Genomic DNA, 21,792 nt, shown 5'->3' with positions numbered 1-21,792 from the left:
TTGTGTGTCTCTTCCCGTTGCCAACTTCCCTTAATTATTGTTGTTGTAGGGGGGGCTTTTTTACTGTTTTTTGATCTGTTCTTTAAGGGTTATGGTTACTGTTCTGTTCGATGGAGGGTGATGGTTAAATACGTTATTATTGGGTAGTTATTTAGTTATGCAGGCATAGTTATGTATTTATGTATTTATTTGAGATTTGTTATTTATATTGTTATATTGTTAAGTTGGGGAGGCGGGACGGGGGGGGTGCAAGTTGGTTATGCGTGTTTTCTTTTTCTCTTTTTTCTTCCTCTCGTTTTAAGGGGGCTTGTTTATGGGCTTGGATGGGGACGGGGGTGGAATTGAAGATGGCGGGGTAGGGTGTGGCCGGGCGAAAGCGCGGGCTTTCCCCTGTTTCCCGCGCGCGGGACGGAGGAAGTGGGAGGAGAGAAGAGTGGGGTGTGGCCAGCAATGGTGGCTTTTCCCGCGCTGAAGCGGGGTCAGAGAGGGATGGCAGGGGGGGGAGGCCCCCCCCCCCACATCGGGAGGAGTCGGAGTGTGGCAGGGGCAGCCGGGTCAGCGAAAACCAGCTGACTCTCGGGAGTACGATGGTGGATACACCGCGGCTAGGAGGGGTCCTAGCCAGGGGGGGGGGGGGGGGGGGGGGGGGGGGAAGGGGGGTTAGGGGGGGATACCGGGTTGCTGCTGGAAAGGCCGAGGACGGGAAGGGAAGAACGGGAGGAGAGAGGGGGGGGGGGCCATCGCCATGGGGAACGGGTCAGAAGGGGAGGGTCGACCCGGGGCGAACAGGGGACAGGACATGGCTAATAGACAGGGGAAAGGGACGGGTCGCTCAGCGACCCGGTTGATTACTTGGAACGTGAGGGGGCTGAATGGGCCGGTCAAGAGATCAAGGGTTTTTTCACACCTAAAGGGACTGCAGGCGGATGTGGCAATGTTGCAGGAGACTCACTTGAGAGTAGTAGACCAGGTACGCCTGAGAAGGGGGTGGGTGGGACAGGTGTTCCACTCAGGCTTGGACGCAAAGAACCGGGGGGTGGCGATTTTGGTGGGAAAGAGGGTGTCGTTCGTGGCGGCGCAGGTGGTAGCAGATAAGGAGGGTAGGTACGTAATGGTGAAGGGTAGGCTGCAGGGAGAGAATGTGGTGCTGGTGAATGTGTATGCCCCGAATTGGGATGACGCGGGTTTTATGAGGCGCCTGTTGGGCCTCATTCCGGGGCTGGAGGCAGGGGGCCTGATCATGGGGGGGGACTTCAATACAGTGCTCGACCCTGGGCTGGACAGATCGAGTTCCAGGACGAATAGGAGGCCGGCAGCGGCAGAGGTGCTAAGGGGGTTCATGGAGCAGATGGGGGGGGTAGACCCTTGGAGATTTGGCAGGCCAAGGGCGAGGGAGTATTCTTTTTTCTCCCACGTCCACAGGGTGTACTCCAGAATAGACTTTTTTGTACTGAGCAGGGGGCTGATTTCGAGAGTGCAGGGCACGGAGTACTCGGCCATTGCGATTTCGGACCATGCACCACACTGGGTAGAGGTAGAACTGGGGGAAGCACGGGACCAGCGCCCGTTGTGGCGCCTGGATGTGGGGCTGCTGGCGGACGATGAGGTGTGCGGAAGGGTCCGGAAGGGCATTGAGAGATATCTGGGCACGAACGACACGGGCGAGGTGAAGGTGGGGGTAGTCTGGGAGGCCCTGAAAGCAGTGATCAGAGGAGAGCTGATCTCCATAAGGGCACACAGAGAAAGGAAGGAGAGGCAGGAGAGGGAGAGACTGGTGGGGGAACTTATAGAAGTGGACAGGAGATATGCGGAGACACCAGAGGAGGGGCTGTTGAGGGAGCGGCGCAGTTTACAGGCCCAGTTTGACCTACTGACCACTAGGAAGGCGGAGACGCAATGGAGAAGGGCACAGGGCGCGGTCTATGAGTACGGGGAAAAGGCGAGCAGGATGCTAGCACACCAGCTGCGCAAGCGAGATGCAGCCAGAGAGATTGGGGGAGTGAGAGAGAAGGGAGGGAACGTAGTGCAGAAGGGGCAAGAGGTGAACGGGGTCTTCAGGGATTTCTACAGGGAATTGTACCGGTCTGAGCCGCCCAGGAGGAGGGGGGGAATGGAGAACTTCCTCGATAGATTGAGGTTCCCAAAGGTCCAGGAGGAACGGGTGGAGGGGCTGGGGGCGCCGATAGAGCTGCAGGAGCTAGTTAAAGGGATAGGCCAGATGCAGGCGGGGAAGGCGCCGGGGCCGGATGGGTTCCCGGTGGAATTTTATAAGAAGTATGTGGACTTGGTGGGTCCAGTGCTGGTGCGAGCCTTCAATGAGGCGCGAGAGGGGGGGGTTCTGCCCCCGACAATGTCACAGGCCCTGATCTCCTTGATCCTGAAGCGGGACAAAGACCCTGTACAGTGCGGGTCCTACAGGCCTATCTCCCTCTTGAATGTAGATGCCAAACTGTTGGCAAAGGTCCTGGCAACCAGAATAGAGGATTGTGTGCCAGGGGTAATCCATGAGGACCAGACGGGGTTCGTAAAGGGACGACAACTTAACACAAATGTCCGGAGACTGTTGAATGTGATTATGATGCCAGCAGTGGAGGGGGAGGCTGAGATAGTGGTAGCACTGGATGCGGAGAAGGCATTCGATAGGGTGGAGTGGGAATACCTGTGGGAGACGCTGGAACGGTTTGGGTTTGGGGAGGGATTTATCAAGTGGGTGAAGCTGCTGTATTCGGCCCCGATGGCGAGTGTGGTTACAAACGGGAGAAGGTCAGAGTATTTTGGGCTCCATCGAGGTACCAGGCAGGGATGCCCCCTATCCCCCTTACTATTTGCATTAGCGATCGAACCGTTGGCGATGGCACTGAGGGGTTCAGGGGGGTGGAGAGGACTGACAAGGGGAGGGGAGGAACATCGGGTATCACTCTATGCGGATGATTTGTTGTTATATGTGGCGGACCCGGAAGGGGGAATGCCGGAGGTAATGGAAATACTGGCGGAGTTTGGGGACTTTTCGGGATATAAATTAAATGTGGGTAAAAGTGAGGTCTTTGTGATACACCCGGGAGATCAGGGGGAGGGAATTGGGCGGCTCCCCTTTAAGAGAGCAGTAAAGAGCTTCAGGTACTTGGGGGTGCAGGTGGCAAGGAACTGGGGGACCCTCCACAAGCTGAACTTTTCAAGGCTGGTGGAGCAGATGGAGGAGGAGTTCAAGAGGTGGGACATGGTACCGCTGTCGCTAGCAGGGAGGGTGCAGTCAGTCAAAATGACGGTCCTCCCGAGGTTCTTGTTTCTGTTCCAGTGCTTGCCCATCTTTCTCCCCAGGGCCTTCTTCAAGAAGGTAACTAGCAGCATTATGGGCTATGTGTGGGCACATGGCACCCCTAGAGTGAGAAGGATTTTCTTGGAACGGAGTAGGGACAGGGGAGGATTAGCGCTACCCAATCTTTCCGGATACTACTGGGCGGCGAACGCATCGATGGTGCGCAAGTGGGTGATGGAGGGGGAGGGGGCAGCTTGGAAACGTATGGAGAGGGCGTCCTGCGGCAATACAAGCCTGGGGGCGCTAGTAACGGCACCATGGCCGCTCCCCCCCACAAGGTATACCACGAGTCCGGTAGTGGCGGCCACCCTGAAAATCTGGGGGCAGTGGAGGCGACACAGGGGGGAAGTGGGGGGTCTGATGGCGGCGCCACTGAGAGGGAACCATAGATTTGTCCCGGGGAACACTGGCGGGGGATTCCAGAGCTGGCACAGGGCGGGCATCAGGCAACTGAGGGACATGTTCATAGAGGGGAGGTTTGCGAGCCTGGGAGAGCTGGAGGAGAAATTTGAGCTCCCCCCGGGGAACACGTTTAGATACCTGCAGGTGAAGGCATTTGCCAGACGACAGGTGGAAGGATTTCCCTTGCTTCCCGATAGAGGGGTGAGTGATAGGGTGCTGTCAGGGGTCTGGGTCGGAGAAGGGAAGGTCTCGGACATCTACAAAATAATGCAGGAGGTGGAGGAGGTATCAATAGAGGAGCTGAAAGACAAGTGGGAAGCGGAGCTGGGAGAGCAGATAGAAGATGGGACATGGGCGGATGCCTTAGAGAGGGTCAATTCGTCGTCGTCGTGCGCAAGGTTGGGCCTCATCCAATTTAAGGTGCTGCACAGAGCCCATATGACGGGGACTAGGATGAGTCGGTTCTTCGGGGGTGAGGACAGGTGTGTTAGGTGTTCGGGAAGCCCTGCGAACCATGTACATATGTTCTGGATGTGCCCGGCACTGGAAGAGTTCTGGGAGGGGGTGGCGGGAACGGTATCGAGAGTGGTGGGAACCAGGGTCAAACCAGGGTGGGGGCTAGCGATTTTTGGGGTTGGGGTGGAGCCAGGAGTACAGGAGGCAGGGGAGGCCGGAATATTGGCCTTTGCGTCCTTGGTAGCTCGGAGAAGGATCTTGATTCAGTGGAGGGACACAAGGCCACCAAGTGTTAACACCTGGTTAAACGACATGGCAAGCTTCATCCAATTGGAAAGAATCAAATTCGCCCTGAGAGGGTCGGTACAGGGGTTCTTCCGGCGGTGGCAGCCCTTCCTTGACTTTCTGGATCAGAGATAGGAACTGGAGGCCGAAACAGCAGCAACCCGGGGAGAAAGGGGGGGGGGGGAAGGGAGGGGGGGGGATAGCAACGAAGGGAGCACGTCAGCGGGGGGTCGCGGGCAATGACTGCCCGAGGCCATCGGCAGAAAGGGAGAAACGGTTTGGTTGCTAGACTGGTAGCGCGGGGCGGGGGGGGGGGGGGGGGGGGGGGGGAGGGGGGGGGTGCGCGCGGGGGAGGGCGTGGGGAGGATTTTCCAGGGGGGATTTGTTGTGTTATAATTTAAAATGTAGTAGGGGTAAATGTTTGTATCGAAAAATTTCAATAAAAATTATTTAATAAAAAAAATGAGCTGGGAAGACTGTCAGAGTCTTCTTCTGGTGGCTCCAATAATCTGGGTAGACTGTCATAGTCTTTTTGTTGTTAACGTGAGCGTGGGACTGTCATAGTCGTCTTGTTGTGCACCTGAGCGTGGCAGACTTGTACCGTCTGCTGCTGGTTGCTCAGATAAGGTTGCTAGACCTTCATGGTCTTGTTCATGCAAGGACTGCGCTCTGGAGTCTTGCGTTGCTTCCATCATGGAGTCATCAACGAGCTCGCAGTGGGGGCTTATACCGCTCTCTTTGTGAAGTCTGGCATTGTTCCCTGTGTGGAGTCATGCAGTGGTCTCACTGTGGAGTCGATATGTGCTCTCAACAGAGTTGTGCAGTGGTCTCGCTGTGGAGTCTTTCTGTGTTCTCTGTGTGGAGACGTGCAGTGGTCTCACTGTGGAGTCTGTCATCACTTTCTGTGCGGAGTGGGGGATTCTTTGCGGTGCGTGGATCATGGGTGTGGCATCAGGCCGCTCTCTGTGGGCTCGTACCTCTCTCTGTCTCTTGGCGTCAGGCCGCAGCAGAATCCTGTACTTCTGGGTTGGGATGTCGTCTATGCTGGGCTGAGGATCCTCAAATCCAAAGAACTTGTCCATGTCTGTGTCAGATTCTTCACTGTACATGACATCTTGTTGCAGTTCAGATTTGGTACCAAGGTCGCCACGTCCAATGATGAAATCATCGTCTGAGTCGTAGTCTTCAAGGAACATATCATCACTTGTTGTGTCAGAGCTGTCATTGTGCTCGCGATGTCCAAAGAAGTAATCAACGTCTGAGTCGCAGTCTTCAAGGACCAAATAATTTCTTTGGCAGTTGCTAACTGCTTGTTGCAGGGTTCTGCGGAGGTTACTTTCAGCTACTGGTCGAACTTCAAAGAACAATGAAAATTACAGCACAGGAACAGGCCCTTCGGCCCTCCCAGCCTGCACCGATCCAGATCCTTTATCTAAACCTGTTGCCTATTATAGAACATAGAACATTACAGCGCAGTACAGGCCCTTGGGCCCTCGATGTTGTGCCGACCTGTGAAATCACTCTAAAGCTCATCTACACTATTCCCTTATCATCCATATGACTATCCAATGACCATTTGAATGCCCTTAGTGTTGGCGATTCCACTACTGTTGCAGGCAGGGCATTCCACGCCCTTACTACTCTCTGAGTAAAGAACCTACCTCTGACATCTGTCCTGTATCTATCTCCCCTCAATTTAAAGCTATGTCCCCTTGTGCTGGACATCACCATCCGAGGAAAAAGGCTCTCGATGTCCACCCTATCTAATCCTCTGATCATCTTGTATGCCTCAATTAAGTCACCTCTTAACCTTCTTCTGTCTAACGAAAACAGCCTCAAGTCCCTCAGCCTTCCTTCATAAGATCTTCTCTCCATACCAGGCAACATTCTGGTAAATCTCCTCTGCACCCTTTCCAATGCTTCCACATCCTTCCTATAATGCGGCAACCAGAACTGCATGCAATATTCCAAATGCGGCCGCACCAGTGTTTTGTACAGCTGCAACATGACCTCATGGCTCCAAAACTCAGTCCCTCTACCAATAAAAGCTAACACACCGCACACCTTCTTAACAACCCTCTCAACCTGGGTGGCAACTTTCAGGGATCCATGTACATGGACACCGAGATCTATCTGCTCATCTACACTACCAAGAATCTTACCATTAGCCCAGTACTCTGTCTTCCTGTTATTCCTTCCAAAATGAATCACCCCACACTTTTCTGCATTAAACTCCATTTGCCACCTCTCAGCCCAGCTCTGCAGCTTATCTATGTCCCTCTGTAACTTGTAACATCCTTCCGCACTGTCCACAACTCCACCGACTTTAGTGTCATCTGCAAATTTACTCACCCATCCTTCTACGCTCTCCTCCAGATCATTTATAAAAATGACAAACAGCAGTGGCCCCAAAACAGATCCTTGTGGTACACCACTAGTAACTGGACTCCAGTCTGAACATTTCCCATCAACCTCTTCTTCCAGCTGGCCAATTTCTGATCCAAACTGCTAAATCACCCTGAATCGCATGCCTCCGGATTTTCTGCAATAGCCTACCGTGGGGAAACTTATCAAACGCTTTACTCAAATCCATATACACCATATTAACTGCTTTACCCTCATCCACCTGTTTGGTCACCTTCTCAAAGAACTCAATAAGGTTTGTGAGGCACAACCTACCCTTCACAAAACTGATCAAATTATTCCTTTCCAGATGATTATACATCCTATCTCTTATAAACCTTTCCAAGACTTTGCCCACAACAGAAGTAAGGCTCACTGGTCTACAGTTACCGGGGTTGTCTCTACTCCCCTTCTTGAACAACGGGACAACATTTGCTATCCTCCAGTCTTCTGGCACTATTCCTGTATACAAAGATGACTTAAAGATCAAAGCCAAAGGCTCAGCAATCTCCTCCCTAGCTTCCCAGAGAATCCTAGGATAAATCCCATCCGGCCCAGGGGACTTATCTATTTTCACTCTTTCCAGAATTGCTAACACCTCCTCCTTATGAACCTCAAGCCCTTCTAGTCTAGTAGCCTGTATCTCAGTATTCTCCTCGACAACATTGTCTTTTTTCTGCGTGAATACTGACGAAAAATATTCATTTAGCACCTCTCCTATCTCCTCGGACTCCACGCACAACTTCCCATTACTGTCCTTGACTGGCCCTACTCTTACCCTAGTCATTCTTTTATTCCTGACATATTCCCAGCTATCTCTTTTAGGACCCATGGGTGTAGTCCATCTGGTCCAGGTGACTTATCCACCTTCAGACCTTTCAGTTTCCCCAGAACCTTCTCTTTAGTAATGGTCACCTCTGCCCCCTGGATCTCTTGGAGCTCTGGCATCCCACTGGTGTCTTCCACCGTGAAGACTGATATTTTCCAAGGTCTACTTCTCTCTGTTCCCCACCCATTCATATATCTGTCCAGATGCATCTTAAATGTTGCTATCGTGCCCGCCTCTACCACCTCCGCTGGCAAAGCGTTCCAGGCATTGTGTTGGCATGCCAGGTAAAAGAATTGTGTTTTCCGGCTTTAAAATTTTTTTTCATTATTTTGGGACATTTCCCCTTTAAGTGGGCATGGTCCGGGGCCTCTGACGTCATGACACTTGTGACGTAGAGCGTAGGAATGTGCATGTGCACTTCACTTTTCCTTCACTGTCCGCTCTTTGCGCAACTGTGCATGCGCGGCTTCTCGAGCATACGCAAAACACTGTTTGCCAGTTCTCGTCTTCTGGGGAACTGCTCATGTGCAGCTCCTTTCTCAAGGTGGCTGCCAATCAAAACTGCTGTTTTCTGCATTTGCAGGCCTACCTTCGCCTCGTGGTGAGTATTGGCGCCTCTTTTACCATTCTCTCTTGTGTTTTCCTCGCGGTATGTTTGAAACTTTTCCAGGACTGTCTGGAAGTCTCTCTTGTCCTGCCCTTTGGAGTACTTGAAGGTCTTGAAGATTTTTGCTGCACTTTCACCCGCAATGGTGAGCAGAAGCTTTATTTTATCTGCATCCGCCACGCCATCTGGGTCGGACGCTACCAGACAAATCTCGAATCTCTGCCTGAATGCACACCACTTTGCACTGAGATTGCTGTGGTATCTGAGCTGCTGTGGAACCGGAATCTCGAACATCTTGCCTGGGTGCTGATGCTGGTAGTCACGGATCTTGAGTTGAACTATAGAGATTCAACAGGCACTCACTGGTACCATGTTGTGTTAGAACATAGAACAGTACAGCACAGAACAGGCCCTTCGGCCCTCGATGTTGTGCCGAGCAATGATCACCGTACTCAAACCCACGTATCGACCCTGTACCCGTAACCCAACAACCCCCCCCCCCCCTTTAACCTTACTTTTTAGGACACTGCGGGCAATTTAGCATGGCCAATCCACCTAACCCACACATCTTTGGACTTGTGGGAGGAAACCGGAGCACCCAGAGGAAACCCACGCACACACGGGGAGGACGTGCAGACTCCACACAGACAGTGACCCAGCCGGGAATCGAACCTGGGACCCTGGAACTGTGAAGCGATTGTGCTATCCACAATGCTACTGTGCTGCCCTATTGGTTGGAGAGATTAGGCTTGTATCTCCTGGAGTTTAAGAGTGAGAAGTGAATTGATTGAAACAAATAAGATCCTGAGGGGTTTTGGTCAGGTGGAGTTGGAGAGGATGTTTCCTCTTGTGGGAGAATCTAGACCTAGAGGTCACTGTTTAAAAATAAGACAGAGGTGGGGAAAATATTTTTGCTCAGTGTCTCTGGAACTCTCACCCTCAAAAGGCAGCGAAAGCAGCGGCTTTGAATATTTTTAAGGTCGAGCTCGATAGATTCTTGATTAACAAGAGGTTGATTAACGAAAGGTATTCGGGGGTAGACAGGAGTATGGGGTTGAGGTTAAAGTCAAATCAGCCATGATCGACTTGAACAGAGGAGTAGGTTCAAAGGGCCGAGTGGCCCCCTCCTGCTCCTAATTTGTATGCTCAGATGTCTTCTACTGTAAAGCTAGATAAAAAATATTTGTTCAAAGTCTCTGCCATTTCCTTGTTTCCCATGATTAATTCCCCAGTCTCATCCTCTTAGAGTCCAATGCTCCATGTTGCTATCCCTTCCATTTTATATACTTCCTGTCTGCCTTACATTTCTTGCTAGTTTAATCTCCTATGCCAACTTCTGCCTCTTTATTTTTGTTTTAGTCCTCCTTTGCCAGTTTCACAAACGTTCCCAATCTGTTGGCCTCTTGCTGATCTTCACAATATTTTCTATCTTTTCTTTCCATTTGATGTCATTCTTCAATCCCTTCATTGGCCAGAGATGGTAGATTCTTGTGATGGAGTCTTTCTTTCTCTATGGAAGATATCTTTCTTGGAAGGGAGGGTTAATTTGTAATGTTTCCCAGACTGTGGAATTCAGATATGATTTGGTTAAGAGCCCAATCCTGACCTCACATGATATCGACATGAAAACACTTCCTAACAGAGGCTGCAGCTTGAGCACAGGAGCGAGACAATCATAGAATCATAGAATTTACAGTGCAGAAGAAGGGCATTCAGCCCATCGAGTCTGCACTGGCCCTTGAAAAGAGCATCCTACCCAAGACCACACTCTATGCCGGGAATAGAACCTGGGACTCTGGAGCTGAGAAGCAACTATGCTAACCACTGTGCTCCCCATTGAAGACCATCCTTCTAGTGCATTAACTCCCCATTGAAGAGAGCAAGTAGATTAGTTGTTCATCTTGTCGGATTTTTAGATGAGGTGTTCAAATTTAACAGATCTTTTTCAAAAGCCTGAGCAGAATGTGCAACCGAAAACCTAATCGATATGTGTTACCTTAGTGAGACAAGAGTTTAAACTGTGATCATCCTCTCATTTCAGGACTTTGTGATGGCACTTTCGGTGTTGCTGAGAGGTACTGTTTATGAAAAGCTCAGATGGACATTTAACCTATATGATATTAATAAGGATGGATACATAAATAAAGAGGTAAGCAACCTGAAGCTAATGATCCCAAAAAGAATGGTCCAAATTTCTGGAGATATTTGACATGGTTTTGATGCTCTGTATAAGTAACAATTAGAATGAAAAGACAATGCATGAGAGGAATGGTCTTTAATGGAGGATTTAGTGTACTAGAGAAATGGGTTTCAATAGGGAATTTGTGTACGAGAGAAATGGTATTCAATAGAGAGTCAATTAACCAGATGATCTTCAATGGAAAGATAGTATACCAGTGGAATGATCTTCAAAGGGTGTTACTGCACTGGAGGGATGGTCTTCAATGGGGAGTTAGTATACTAGAAGGATGATCTTCAATGGGGATTTAGTGTACTAGAGGGATGATCTTCAATGGGGAGTTAGTGTACTAGAGGGATGATCTTCAATGGGATGTTAGTGTACTCGAGGGATGATTTTCAATGGGAAGTTAGTGTACTGAACAAATGTTTTTCAATGGGGAGTTAGTGTACTGGAGGGATGATTTTCAATGGGAAGTTAGTGTACTAGAGGGATGATCTTCAATGGGGAGTTAGTGTGCTCGAGGGATGATCGTTAATGGGGATTTAGTGTACTAGAGGGATGGTCTTTAATGGGAATTTAGTGTACTAGAGCGATGGTCTTCAATGGGAAGTTAGTGTACTCGAGGGATGATCTTCAATGGGGGAGTTAGTGTACTCGAGGGATGATCTTCAATGAGGAGTTAGTGTACTAGAGGGATGATCTTCAATGGCGGGTTAGTGTACTAGAGGGATGATCTTCAATGGGGTGTTAGTGTACGAGAGGGATGATCTTCAGTGGGAAGTTAGTGTACTGAAGGAATGTTTTTCAATGGGGAGTTAGTGTACTGGAGGGATGATTTTCAATGGGAAGTTAGTGTACTGAAGGAATGTTTTTCAATGGGGCGTTAGTTTACTAGAGGGATGATCTTCAATAGGGAGTTAGTGTACTAGAGAGATGGTCTTTAATGGGAAGTTAGTGTGCTAGAGGGATGGTCTTTAATGGGAAGTTAGTGTACTCAAGGGATGATCTTCAATGGGGATTTAGTGTACTCGAGGGATGATCTTCAATGGGGATTTAGTGTACTAGAGGGATGATCTTCAATGGGGAGTTAGTGTACTCGAGGGATGATCTTCAATGGGGAGTTAGTGTACTCGAGGGATGATCTTCAATGGGTAGTTAGTGTACTCGAGGGATGATCTTCAATGGGAGTTGGTGTATTGGAGGGATGGTTTTCAATTGGGTGTTAGTGTACTGGAGGGATGATCTTCAATGGGGAGTTAGTGTACTAGAGGGATGATCTTCAATGGGGAGTTAGTGTACTAGAAGGATGATCTTCAATGGGCAGTTAGTGTATTAGAGGGATGATCTTCACTGGGGAGTTAATGTATTGAGGGAGCGTTTTCAATTGGGTGTTAGTGTACTGGAGGCATGATCTTCAATGGGGCGTTAGTGTACTAGAGGGATGATCTTCAATGGGGAGTTAGTGTACTCGATGGATGATCTTCAATGGGGATTTAGTGTACTAAAGGGATGGTCTTTAATGGAAAGTTAGTGTACTAGAGGGATGGTCTTTAATAGGAAGTTAGTGTACTAGAGGGATGGTCTTCAATGGGGAGTTAGTGTACTCGAGGGATGATCTTCAATGGGGAATTAGTGTACTCGAGCGATGATCTTCAATGGGGAGCACAGTAAGAAGTCTTACAACACCAGGTTAAAGTCCAACAGGTTTGTTTCAAACACGAGCTTTCGGAGCACGGCTCCTTCTTCAGGTGAATGGAAAGGCTTGTTCCAGAAATGTTTATATAGACACAGTCAGAGATGCCCCGGAATGCGAGCACCTGCAGGCAATCAAATCATCAAAGATACAGAGAGAGAGGTAACTCCAGGTTAAAGAGGTGTGAATTGTCCCAAGCCAGTTCAGTCGGTAGGCCTCTGCAAGTCCAGGCTTGTTGGTGGGGGCCGAATGTAATGCGACATGAATCCCAGATCCCGGTTGAGTCCGCATTCATGCGTGCGGAACTTAGCTATAAGTTTTTGCTCAGCAATTTTGCGTTGTCGCGTCTCCTGAAGGCCTCCTTGTAGAATGCTGACCCGGAGATCAGAGGCTGAATGTCCTTGACTGCTGAAGTGTTCCCCAACTGGAAGGGAACAGTCCTGCCTGTTGATAGTCGCACGATGCCCGTTTATTCGTTGTCGCAGTGTCTGCATGGTCTCGCCAATGTACCACGCTTCGGGACATCCTTTCCTGCAGCGTATGAGGTAGACTACATTGGTCGAGTCGCACGAGTATGCGCCGCGTACCTGGTGGGTGGTGTTTCCACGTGTAATGGTGGTGTCCATGTCGATGATCTGGCATGTCTTGCAGAGATTACCCTGGCAGGGTTTTGTGGTGTTGTGGTTGCTGTTCTGAAGGCTGGGTAATTTGCTGCAAACAATGGTTTGTTTGAGGTTGCGCGGTTGTTTGAAGTACAATGGGGAGTTAGTGTACTAGAGGGATGATCTTCAATGGGGAGTTAGTGTACTAGAGGGATGATCTTCAATGGGGAGTTAGTGTACTAGAGGGATGATCTTCAATGGGGAGTTAGTGTACTCGAGGGATGATCTTCAATGGGGATTTAGTGCACTAGAGTGATGGTCTTTAATGGAAAGTTAGTGTACTAGAGGGATGGTCTTTAATGGGAAGTTAGTGTACTAGAGGGATGGTCTTCAATGGGGAGTTAGTGTACTAGAGGGATGATCTTCAATGGGGAGTTAGTGTACTAGTGGGATGAACTTCAATGGCGAGTTAGTGTACGAGAGGGATGATCTTCAATGGGAAGTTAGTGTACTGAAGGGATGAAGTTCAGTGTGAAGTTAGGGTACTAGAGGGATGATCTTCAATGGGGAGTTAGTGTACTAGAGGGATGATCTTCAATGGGGAGTTAGTGTACTCGAGGGATGATCTTCAATGGGGATTTAGTGCACTAGAGGGATGGTCTTTAATGGGAAGTTAGTGTACTAGAGGGATGAACTTCAATGGCGAGTTAGTGTACGAGAGGGATGATCTTCAATGGGAAGTTAGTGTACTGAAGGGATGAAGTTCAGTGTGAAGTTAGGGTACTAGAGGGGTGATCTTCAATGGGGAGTTAGTGTACTGGAGGGATGATCTTCAATGGGGAGTGAGTGTACTGGAGGGATGATCTTCAATGGGGAGTGAGTGTACTGGAGGAATAGTTTTCAATGGGGAGTGAGTGTACTGGAGGAATAGTTTTCAATGGGGAGTTAGTATACTAGAGGGATGATCTTCAATGGGGAGTTAGTGTACTGGAGGGATGATCTTCAATGGGGAGTGAGTGTACTGGAGGGATGATCTTCAATGGCGAGTGAGTGTACTGGAAGCATAGTTTTCAATGGGGAGTTAGTGTACTGGAGGGATGATCTTCAATGGGGAGTTAGTGTACTGGAGGGATGATCTTCAATGGGGAGTTAGTGTACTGGAGGAATAGTTTTCAATGGGAAGTTAGTGTATGAGGGGGATGGTTTTCAGTGGGGCAGTTAATGAGTAGTGGTCCTCAGTTGTAACTTTATGTGTTATACTTAGATAGGCCTAATCTAACCTGAAACTGAATCTTCTGTTACTGAAAACACAGGAGATGACTGACATTGTGAGAGCCATTTACGACATGATGGGGAAATACACATATCCTGTGCTCAAGGATGATGCTCCTCGGCACCATGTGGATGTCTTTTTTCAGGTAAATGTTTTCCGAGTTTGTATTTGTCAGAGTGCCTCATTAAATGGGCCTGAGTTTGAACAACTGGTTTGACCTTAGGTCCTGGGTTTGGATTCAGTCCAAGCTGATGGGAATATTTTGTGAGTTTGTGTTTGTCTGAGTCCATGCGGATTTCCCTAGGGTCACATACCCTAATTAACATTACCATTTACTTTTTTTTAAATTTAGAGTGCCCAATTTTTTTTTTCCAATCCACCTAACCTGCGCATCTTTGGGTTGTGGGGGTGAAACTCATGCAGACACGGGGAACATTTCTCTTTATAAGTGTTGCATGGACTTTATTGGTTATGAGTGCTTTTTATCATCCTGAAGTTCTGGGAGCTGCATGATCTTTAATGATCTTCAGTGATGCGGTTGCTGACCTATCACCTTGTCTGTGATCAGGTTACTCCATGAATAATAGTAAAAGCAGAGAATGAAGGACAACCTTGGCGGGTCTGTCAGCATCTGTGGAGAGAGAAACAGTTAACGTTTCGAGTCCATATGACTCTTCTATATAGTTGGGGAGAGGCAAGGGGCGGAATGGAATGTCAGGAATACATTGGAGCTAAGGAAAATTGACAAAGATGTCATGGGCATGAGACAAGGAGGTTGTTAATGGTGGTATTATGGACTGAGTCCTGACACCATGAGTTCCTGCTGGAAGGCCACAGTCTGGTAAGAACATAAAAGAACATTAAACTAATTTGGCTGGGGAATGGGAACCGGATTTGTAGTCCAGCAACTAAGGTAGCCGATGTTCAGGACGTCAAAGCACGTAGTGAGGCAGTGGGGAAGGTAACACTGCCAAAGGAGAGTAGTTGCAGGCACGGAGATGGGTTGAAGTGTGTATACTTCAACGCAAGAAGCATCAGGAATAAGGTGGGTGAACTTAAGGCATGGATCGGTACTTGGGACTACGATATGGTGGCCATCACGGAAACTTGGATATAAGAGGGCCAGAAATGGTTGTTGGAGGTTCCTGGTTATAGATGTTTCAACAAGGTTATGGAGGGTGGTAAAAGAGGTGGGGGTTTGCATTATTAATTAGAGATAGTATAACAGCTGCAGAAAGGCAGTTCGAGGGGGATCTGCCTACTGAGGTAGTATGGGTTGAAGTCAGAAATAGGAAAGGACCTTGTTGGGAGTTTTCTATAGGCCCCCCAATAGCAGCAGAGATGTGGAGGAACAGATTGGGAAACAGATTCTGGAAAGGTGCAGAAGTCACAGGGTAGTAGTCATGGGTGACTTCAACTTCCCAAACATTGAGTGGAAACTCTTTAGATCAAATAGTTTGGATGGGGTGGTGTTTGTGTAGTGTGTCCAGGAAGCTTTTCTAACACAGTATGTAGATTGTCCGACCAGAGGGGAGGCCATATTGGATTTAGTACTTGGTAATGAACCAGGGCAGATGATAGATTTGATAGTGGGAGAGCATTTTGGAGATAGTGACCACAATTCTGTGACTTTCACTTTAGTAATGGAGAAGGATAGGTGCGTGCAACAGGGCAAGGTTTACAATTGGGGGAAGGGTAAATACGATGCCGTCAGACAAGAACTGAAGTGCATAAATTGGGGATGTAGGCTGTCAGGGAAGGACACAATTGAAATGTGGAAATTGTTCAAGGAACAGATACTACGTGTCCTGGATATGTATGTCCCTGTCAGGCAGGGAAGGGATGGTCAAGTGAGGGGACCATGGTTGACAAGAGAGGTTGAATGTCTTGTTAAGAGGAAGAAGAATACTTATGTAAGGCTGAGGAAACAAGGTTTAGACAGGGCACTTGAGTGATACAAGATAGCCAGGAGGGAACTGAAGAAAGGGATTAGGAGAGCTAAGAGAGGGCATGAAAATTCTTTGGCGGGTAGAATCAAGGAAAACCCCAAGGCCTTTTACACATATGTGAGAAAAATAAGAATGACTAGAGCGAGAGTGGGTCCGATCAAGGACAGTAGCGGGAGATTGTGTATTGAGTCAGAAGAGATAGGAGAGGTCTTGAACGAGTACCTTTCTTTAGTATTTACCAATGAGTGGGGCCATATTGTTGGAGAGGACAGTGTGAAACTGGTGAGACTGGTAAGCTTGAGGAGATACTTGTTAGGAAGGAAGATGTGTTGGGCATTTTGAAAAACTTGAGGATAGTGTTATGGGAGAGGTGTTTTCAGAACCCCAAGATGTATCATGGAGTTCAACCAACTCCCACCTTTAATGGATTGTTGCTTTTGAAGCATGCGGCTTGTTCCCAGGTGTAGTATTACAATTATGGACACGTGGCTTTTAAAACAAAACAATGTTTATTCCATGAACTAAAATTAACCTTTTAAATAAACATTAGATCTCGTAACACCCCTTACTTCAAAGATAACCCCGAAAATAATACAACACTACCCAATCCTGCAAACTGTTCCTTTACACATCCAAAAGACTTAACAAATCCTTCAAACAGAAGCACATTAGATTTATATTCAATACTGAGACCTTTTTAAATTGCAATTTCACCAAAGGATTAAGAGATAGTCCTTCATGGCAGAGATCACCAGCAATGCAGCTCACAGCCACACCCAATCTTTCTTCAAATTGAAACTAAAACTCAGAACTAACTTCAAAATGGCCGAACTGAGCTCAGCTCCACCCGCTCTCTGACATCACTATTTTCTTAAAGGTACATTTGTTACACATCCTTTCACACATGACAATAGACAAGTCTCCCGGGCCTGATGGGATATATCCAAGGATTCTATGGGAAGCAAGAGATAAAATTGCAGAGCCGTTGGCAATGATCTTTTTTCCCTCACTGTCAACAGGGGTGGTACCAGCGGATTGGAGAGTGGCGAATGTCGTGCCCCTGTTCAAAAAAGGGAATGTGGATAACCCTGGGAATTACAGGCCAGTTAGCCTTACTTCGGTGGCAGGCAAAGTAATGGAAAGTGTACTGAGGGGTAGGATTTCTGAGCATCCGGAAAGACACTGCTTGATTAGGGATAGTCAGCACGGATTTGTGAGGGGTAGGTCTTGCCTCACAAGTCTTATTGAATTCTCTGAGGAGGTGACCAAGCACGTGGATGAAGGTAAAGCAGTGGATGTGGTGTACATGGATTTTAGTAAGGCATTTGATAAGGTTCCCCATGGTAGGCTTATGCAGAAAGTAAGAAGGCATGGGATAGAGGGAAATTTGACCAGTTGGATAACGAACTGGCTAACCAATAGAAGTCAGAGAGTGATGGTGGATGGCAAATATTCAGCCTGGAGCCCAGTTACCAGTGGCGTACCGCAGGGATCAGTTCTGGGTCCTCTGCTGTTTGTGATTTTCATTAATGATTTGGATGGGAGAGTTGAAGGCTGGGTCAGTATATTTGCCGACGATACGAAGATTGGTGGAGTGGCGGATAGTGAGGAGGGCTGTTGTCGGCTGCAAAGAGACATAGATAGGATGCAGAGCTGGGCTGAGAAGTGGCAGATGGAGTTTAACCCTGACAAGTGTGAGGTTGTCCATTTTGGAAGGACAAATATGAAGGCGGAATACAGGGTTAATGGTAGGGTTCATGGCAATGTGGAGGAGCAGAGAAATCTTGGGGTCTTTGTTCATAGATCTTTAAAAGGTTCCACTCAAGTGGATAGAGCTGTGAAGAAGGCCTATGGTGTGCTAGCGTTCATTATAGAACAGTACAGCACAGAACAGGCCCTTCGGCCCTCAATGTTGTGCCGAGCCATGATCACCCTACTCAAACCCACGTATCCACCCTATACCCATAACCCAACAACCCCCCCCTTAACCTTACTTTTATTAGGACACTACGGGCAATTTAGCATGGCCAATCCACCTAACCCGCACATCTTTGGACTGTGGGAAGAAACCGGAGCACCCAGAGGAAACCCACGCACACAGGGGGAGGACGTGCAGACTCCACACAGACAGTGACCCAGCAGAGGGATTGAATTTAAGAGCCGTAAGGTGATGATGCAGCTGTACAAAACCTTGGTGAGGCCATATTTGGAGTACTGTGTGCAGTTCTGGTCACCTCATTTTAGGAAGGTAGTGGAAGCTTTGGAACAGGTGCAAAGGAGATTTACCAGGATGTTGCTGGAATGGAGAGTAGGTCTTACGAGGAAACGTTGAGGGTGTTCAGCCTTTTCTCATTAGAACGGAGAAGGATGAGGGGCGACTTGATAGAGGTTTATAAGATGATTAGGGGAATAGATAGAGTAGACAGTCAGAGACTTTTTCCCCAGGTGGAACAAACTATTAGGGGCAGCAGGGTAGCATTGTGGATAGCACAACTGCTTCACAGCTCCAGGGTCCCAGGTTCGATTCCAGCTTGGGGCACTGTCTGTGCGGAGTCTGCACATCCTCCCAGTGTGTGCGTGGGTTTCCTCCGGGTGCTCCGGTTTCCTCCCACAGTCCAAAGATGTGCAGGTTAGGTGGATTGGCCATGATAAATTGCCCTTAGTGTCCAAAATTGCCCTTAGTGTTGGGTGGGGTTACTGGGTTATGGGGATAGGGTGGCGGTGTTGACCGTGGGTAGGGTGCTCTTTCCAAGAGCCGGTGCAGACTCAATGGGCCGAATGGCCTCCTTCTGCACTGTAAATTCTATGAAATTATTATTACAAGGGGGCATAAATTTAAGGTGAATGGTGGAAAATATAGGAGGGATGTCAGAGGTAGGTTCTTTACCCAGAGAGTAGTGGGGGCATGGAATGCACTGGCTGTGGAAGTACTTGAGTCGGAAACATTAGGGACCTTCAAGCGGCTATTGGATAGGTACACAGCTTACGGTAGAATGATGGGGTGTAGATTAATTTGTTCTTAATCTAGGGCAAACATTCAGTACAACATCATGGTCCGAAGGGGCTGTTCTGTGCTATATTTTTCTATGTTCTATGTTCTAACATAACAACTAGGAGCAGGAGTAGGCTATCTGGCCCCTCGAGCCTGCTCTGCCATTCAATGAGATCATGGCTGATCTTTTGCGGACTCAGCTCCACTTTCCAGCCCGAACACCATAACCCTTAATCCCTTTATTCTTCAAAAAATTCTTTATCTTAAAAACATTTAATGAAGGAGCCTCAACTGCTTCACTGGGCAAGGAATTCCATAGATTCACAACCTTTTGGGTGAAGAAGTTCCTCCTAAACTCAGTCCTAAATCTACTTCCCCTTATTTTGAGGCTCTGCCCCAGTTCTGCTTTCACCCGCCAGTGGAAACAACCTGCCCGCATCTATCCTATCTATTCCTTTCATAATTTGATACGTTTATATAAGATCCCCCCGCATCCTTCTGAATTCCAATGAGTACAATCCCAGTCTACTCAACCTCTCCTCGTAATCCAACCCCTTCAGCTCTGGGATTAACCGTATGAATCTCCTCTGCACACCCTCCAGTGCCAGTACATCCTTTCTCAGGTAAGGAGACCAAAACTGAACACAATACTCCAGGTGTGGCCTCACTAACACCTTATACAATTGCAGCATAACCTCCCTTGTCTTAAACTCCATCCCTCTAGCAGTGAAGGACAAAACTCCATTTGCCTTCTTAATCACCTGTCGCACCTGTAAACCAAATTTCTGCGACTCATGCACTAGCACACCCAGGTCTCTCTGCACGGTGGCATGTTTTAATATTTTATCATTTAAATAATAATCCCTTTTGCTATTATTCCGACCAAAATAGATAACCTCACATTTGTCAACATTGTATTCCATCTGCCAGACCTTAGCCCATTCACTTAACCTATCCAAATCCCTCTGCAGATTTCCGGTATCTTCTGCACTTTTTGCTTAACCACTCATCTTTGTGTCGTCTGCAAACTTGGACACATTGCCCTTGGTCCCCAACTCCAAATCATCTCTGTAAATTGTGAACAATTGTGGGCCCAACACTGACCCCTGAGGGACACCACTAGCTACTGATTGCCAACCAGAGAAACACCCATTTATCCCCACTCTTTGCTTTCTATTAAGTAACCAATCCTCTATCCATGCTACTACTTTACCCTTAATGCATGCATCTTTATCTTATGCAGCAATCTTTTGTGTGGCACGTTGTCAAAAGCTTTCTGGAAATCCAAATATATCACATCCATTGGCTCCCCATTATCTACCGCACTGATAATGCCCTCAAAAAATTCCCAAAAAATTAGTTAGGCATGACCTGCCCTTTTTATCAACCCATGCTGCGTCTGCCCAATGGGACAATTTCCATCTAGATGCCTCGCTATTTCTTCCTTGATGATAGATTTCACCATCTTCCCTACTACTGAAGTCAAGCTAACTGTCCTATAATTACCCGTTTTCTGCCTACCTGCTTTTTTAAACAGTGGTGTCACGTTTGCTAGGACCACCCCAGAGTCTAGTGAATTTTGGTAAATTATCACTGGTGCATTTGAAATTTCCCGAGCCATCTCTTTTAGCACTCTGGGATGTATTCCATCAGGACCAGGAGACTTATCTACCTTTAGCCCCAATAGCTTGCCCATCACCACCTCCTTCATGATAACAATAATCTCAAGGTCCTCACCTGTCATAGCCTCATTTCCATCAGTCACTGGCATGTTATTTGTGTCTTCCACTGTGAAGACCAACCCAAAAAACCTGTTCAGTTCCTCAGCCATTTCTTCATCTCCCATTATTAAATCTTCCTTCTCATCCTCTAAAGGACCAATATTTACCTTAGCCACTCTTTTTTTGTTTTATATATTTGTAGAAACTTTTACTGTCTGTTTTTATATCCTAAGCAAGTTTACTCTCATAATCTATCTTACTCTTCTTTTTAGCTTTTTTTAGTAACTTTCTGTTGCCCTCTAAAGATTTCCCAGTCCTCTCGTCTCCCACTAATCTTTGCCACTTTGTATGCTTTTTCCTTCAATTTGATACTCTCCCTTATTTCCTTAGATATCCACGGTCGGTTTTCCCTCTTTCTACCGTCCTTCCTTTTTGGTGAGAGGGGAAAGGTTTAAGGGAGATATGCGTGGAAAGTTCATTACGCAGAGGGTGGTGGGCGTCTGGAACGCATTGCCGGCGGAGGTGGTAGAGGCGGGCATGATAGTGTCATTTAAGATGTAACTAGACAGATACATGAATGGTCAGGGAGCAGAGGGATACAGATCCTTAGAAAATAAGCGACAGTTTTAAATAGAGGATCTGGATCGGCGCAGGCTTGGAGGGCCGAAGGGCCTGTTCCTGTGCTGTAATTTTTCTTTGTTCTTTGTTCTTTGACCCACCTGGTTAAACCAATCAACATGTAGATTAAAATCCCCCATGATAACTGCTGTACCATTTCTACATGCATCCGTTATTTCTTTGTTTATTGCCTGCCCCACCATAATGTTACTATTTAGTGGCCTATCGACTACTCCTATCAGTGACTTTTTCGCCTTACTATTCCTGATTTCCACCCAAATGGATTCAACCTTATCCTCCATAGCACCGATGTCATCCCTTACTATTGCCCGGATGTCATCCTTAAATAACAGAGTTACACCACCTCCCTTACCATCCACTCTGTCCTTCCCTATAGTTTGATACCCTTGGATATTTAACTCCCAGTCATGACCATCCTTTAACCATGTTTCAGTAATGGCCAC

At 47.7% G+C, this 21,792-nt stretch overlaps 1 protein-coding gene across 2 annotated transcripts in view; it reads left to right on the top strand.

Moving 5' to 3' along the window:
- The window catches only part of LOC119965021 (Kv channel-interacting protein 1-like), a 604,872-nt gene that overhangs the window by 553,282 nt on the left and 29,798 nt on the right, over positions 1-21,792 (top strand). For both annotated transcript variants that reach the window (XM_038795225.1, XM_038795226.1), the window contains exons 5-6: positions 10,340-10,447; positions 14,089-14,193. In XM_038795225.1, coding sequence (XP_038651153.1) covers positions 10,340-10,447; positions 14,089-14,193 — 213 coding nt within the window. The remainder of the gene's footprint in view (positions 1-10,339; positions 10,448-14,088; positions 14,194-21,792) is intronic.

Source organism: Scyliorhinus canicula, chromosome 4 (assembly GCF_902713615.1).
Source record: "Scyliorhinus canicula chromosome 4, sScyCan1.1, whole genome shotgun sequence".
Taxonomy (NCBI): domain Eukaryota; kingdom Metazoa; phylum Chordata; class Chondrichthyes; order Carcharhiniformes; family Scyliorhinidae; genus Scyliorhinus; species Scyliorhinus canicula.
Note: the sequence above shows the minus strand (reverse complement) of the source record. Positions and strands in the feature narration are given on the sequence as shown.